The sequence below is a fragment of the Cupressus sempervirens genome, chromosome 10 (genome assembly GCF_028749045.1).
Source record: "Cupressus sempervirens isolate cs-2001-9-10 chromosome 10, ASM2874904v1, whole genome shotgun sequence".
Classification (NCBI taxonomy): domain Eukaryota; kingdom Viridiplantae; phylum Streptophyta; class Pinopsida; order Cupressales; family Cupressaceae; genus Cupressus; species Cupressus sempervirens.
This window is the reverse complement of record NC_143127.1, coordinates 222,661,133-222,665,413: the sequence shown is the minus strand read 5'-3', so window position 1 is coordinate 222,665,413 and position 4,281 is coordinate 222,661,133. Positions and strand designations below refer to the sequence as shown.

Genomic DNA, 4,281 nt, shown 5'->3' with positions numbered 1-4,281 from the left:
CATCTTATATAGAAAATATTTGTTTACACAGAAATTTAATTATTTATTTCACATTTGAATCTTTGTTAAAAGCTTTTGTCTTCTTATAGTATTTATTACGAGCCTCTACTTGGATGTTTAGTAATTATCAAATTTTTGAAATTCAAAAAGCTATCAAGATGTTTCTCTAGTTTGATGGCAAGGGTACAAATAAAATTAATGCGGTTAAATGAAATTGGTGTCATGATGATAAGACCTTGGGAGGGCTAGGATTAATTGAATCAAGGTTATAAGGTATAGCTCTTTCTGCCAAATGGATTTTTCAATCTATGGAGGGTGATAGTCAATGGAAAGTTCTTGTTAGAAATAATACTAAGAGAGGTTTTCCCAAGCAGGCTAGATCTTGGAAAAATCTCCCTTTATGTCACCTTATTGTTGGTAAATTCTCGGTTGTGTTCCAAGGGTCACCCATTTTAAAATCCATTTGGCGAGCTTGGGAGCATGTTCAGAAATTTATCACCAATAAGGATTTTTATAATGATAGTCACCTTCATGGAGAGAGATCCATTTGGTGGAATCTAAGCCTGAATAACAAACCCATAGCCCTCTACCAGGGGTGTTCTACCAAGTCCTGGGCTAAAGCTGGTATTACTCAATTTGCTGATATCTTTGAACATGATTTTCTTATCCCTTGGGAAGATCTCAAGATTAAATTTAATTTACCTCAGTCACAGAAGAAAACTTATAATTTAATTTCTCAAGCTACTAAGGATATTCCTTCTCTTTTCCATGTGAACTCTTATAGATACATTAAATGCAAGTGGCCAAATGGAATTGTTTTAGATAAGTTTAAAGCTAAGAATATTTATAAGGTTATTGCTCATAATGATGATATTCTTGCCCATGTCAATAAACTCTGGTATTGTTCTTTTGATATTAAAGTTTGGAATAAGCTGCTGAATTCTATTTGGAAAGGTCCTATTGAGCCAAAAATTCAATGTTTTAAATGGTTGTTGTTAATTGATAGACTTCCTATTAGAAGAGATAATCAAAATTTTGATATTTGCAATATTTGCAGGTTACCTGAAATAGGTAGACATATCTTATTTGATTTCCTTTTTGTTAAAGAAATTTGGAATTTATTTGGTATTTGCTATCCCATTAGTGTGAGCATCATTGAAATTGTTACTGGTCACATGAATGGGATTAGCAAGGATGCTAATTTTTTCTGGAATATGCTATCATCTAACATTCTTTGGAAAATTTGGAAATTTAGGAATGAGAAAAAGTACCAAGGTAAGCCAAGGGTTCTTACTGAGTTTTTTTGAGAGCTCACACATTTTAAAATCTTCTTGTAGGTGCAAACCACCATGATAATTGAAAAGGAAAAATTAAGAAGATTCCTTAAAGATGGGTAGGCTACGTCCTTTGTTCATGAACTTAAGTATGGCTTTTGGTGGCAAAGGACTATGGATAATTTGCAGATGTTTGAGCACACGTGTTGGAAGCTGAACCAAGCTATTAAAAGGAATCATAATGCCAGGAAGGAGGAAATCTTTATGTTGTCCCAAATTCATGAACGGAAGAGCATTGTTTGGATGGAAGGCCCACTCGGTTGGACCGCTTGGGTAGATTTGTACTGTGATATCTTGTACTAGCCTTGTGTTGTTCAATTTTAGTTGTCTTTGATGTTTTCTAGTTGTTCTTTTGCTACTGTGGTTCCGATTTGAGGCTATGCCTCTATTGTGATACTCGGAGAAGTGTGTAATTTTTTTTTTTATCTCTATATATCTAATAGAAAAAGTGTAATTTCCCATCAACTTATTCCTTGAACGTCACCTCCTTAGATGCAAATATTAGTTAATATAATAAATACACATATTCATAATTTTTTTCCTATAAATTAGACTTCATTTAAATCATTTAAAACTAATTTTTGAATGAATAATGATTTGATATTTATTTATTTTAACTCTTTATCTTAATTCTTTTCAATAAATCAAATAATTATATTAATTGATAATAACATTCATCTTTTATTTTTTAAAAATTTTACCATAAATGAAATTTACATTTGAACACCATAATGTTCATTTACTAAACACCATTGACATCACTTTATAATAAAAATCAACATTGTTATAAAGATTTGCTATGACATCCATAAAACAAAAAATATCCAAGTAAAACAATTTCATTACTGTTTAGGTAACCATAATGTTCTCTCTAACAATGTTGATTTCTTGATGAATATTTTTATTAATTATTCATAATTCACCATTAGCCCTCCTTTATTCTCATATCATACACATAATAATAAATGAAGCTTGGATTTCACAAATCCAACTCCTCATAAAAGTCCACTTTCATAACCATATTTGAATATTACAAATGGTACTTTAAAACACTTTTTCTTCTCCATTAAATTGAGCCTTCAATTGTCCAGTGACCATGGAGTATATAGGGAGACAAACATTAGTTTTCATTTAGTGCTTTCCAATCCTTTTTTCTATTTATAACCTTTGAACTTCTATCAATGGCAAGCCCTTAATTCTTCCCATTAGAGTATGCCATAAAACATATATTGACTTTCAAATTTTTTTCTTAATAGATACCTTCTAAAATACTCCACCAAATTTTATCCATCCATTATTTCTTATGCTCAATCTCCATTGATAAGTCCTTCCCAATTATTATCAATCTCCCTTAATTTTGGAGCAATCCTTTGCCAATCTCCACCATGGATTTTGCAGCAATCCTTTCCAATCCATATTCTATCAACATTTTTTAAATCTAAGCATCTTTTGAAATTCTATAAATTGGAACTCTTCCCATCCATTTTCAGAAAAGCAACTCTTTGAATTGCAGAGAAAATTGAAATCAGTTTGAACGAAGAACAAGATGGCCAAGAGTGCAGCAGAAGTGGATGCATTGATCGAGAAAGCGAGGCCTTTTCTGGCTGATTCTTTAGAAGAAATCAATCCTGTGCTGCCAGCCTGCATTTCTGCCATTAAAAAGGTGCGAGCTGTGGAGTACAACCACCGTATCACCACTTTCTTTGATCATATTTTCTCCGTATATCACATTCGCAAGTCATGGAATGCCCCAAATTATGTTTCCCTCTGTGTTTATTCCACGGTGCATATGTCGATCGTTCCATTCCACTTTTCAATCACGATCTTCACCTTACCGAAAATTGGTCTCTGATCTGATCAGAATAGAGACTGATGAATTCCTTAGCATTTTTTGCAACACTGTTCAACCTGCAATTGTCAAAGAATTTGCCATGAAAGCCTATCCCAATGACGAAGATCTCATCGCAGCTTTTTCAAATTCCCAAAAGAATAACTTGCCGGAAGGGGGAATTTTGGTAGAGAATTGGAGAACAGGGGAGGCTGTGAGAGTGTCAACGAGATTTATAGCCATTATGGTTTTGATCACCATGGCTGATTTCTCAGAGCAGCTTTATGATTATCATGACGGCTTGTATGATAATTACAATGGAAGAATGGATTTGAAATTTGGGGAAAATGCTTGGAAAACTCTGTTTCCTGGTGATGGAAAACCAGGGGTGTGGATGAATTTTTTTTCTCGAATGGGAGTGATTTATAATTTGATGGAGGGAGGGGAGAATGAATTGGGGAAAAAGGAAATTGTGGGAGATTTAGCAGAGGATTTGAGAGATTCAGATTTGGTCATTCCTCCCATTTTAAACAATTGTAGTGTTGTTTTGAGTGAATCGGATGAGGTAAAAGCGAGAGATTCGTATTGGGAGGCTGTTTGCAGGAAGGAGTGTGATGAATATGTTGAAGAGCTTATGTTGAAAGCATGTGGTTTGAATCCATTTATTGGGGAGCCTCATTTGGTGTTGGGTCAAATTTATTTGTCAATGGAGAAATATGAGGAAGCTGAAAATGAGGTTGAGATTTGGGTGAAGTTGTTGTTGGAGTGGGGAACGAGCTGGGATAAAAGACTACCATGGCAAGCTTGGGTTTCATGGGGAAGAGTAATGCTGGAGAAGGCAAGGGAAAAAACATGGCCCAACACTTCTGTTGGAATCATTTTCCTTGGGCTTCTCAATTAGGTTGTTCACTTCTATGTTCTTCCTCATTGTAATCTCTCTAAAATGTTGTTTTATAAGTTGAATAATGTCTGCAAAGACTGGTTTGTGTTTGTGTAAAGCTCATCTCTTTTTCTCCCATGAGTAAATATCATCTTCTAATACTAGTATTCCATAAAGCTTATGAAATTTTCTCTTCCTCGTGTAGAACCAAGGAAAAAACTAAACAATCAGAGTAAGAC

General features: G+C 34.0%; 1 protein-coding gene across 1 annotated transcript; it reads left to right on the top strand.

Moving 5' to 3' along the window:
• Nucleotides 1-3,265: 3,265 nt before the first annotated feature.
• LOC149533433 (uncharacterized) lies at nt 3,266-4,063 on the top strand. Its single transcript, XM_089805861.1, has one exon. It carries the CDS (start codon nt 3,266-3,268, stop codon nt 4,061-4,063), a length of 798 nt encoding a protein of 265 aa, XP_089661987.1.
• The last annotated feature ends 218 nt before the right edge of the window (nt 4,064-4,281 follow it).

What these genes read in the sequence shown, in the direction of transcription:
- LOC149533433 (XM_089805861.1), top strand. Translation starts at nt 3,266, where the DNA reads ATGAAAGCCTATCCCAATGACGAAGATCTCATCGCAGCTTTTTCAAAT.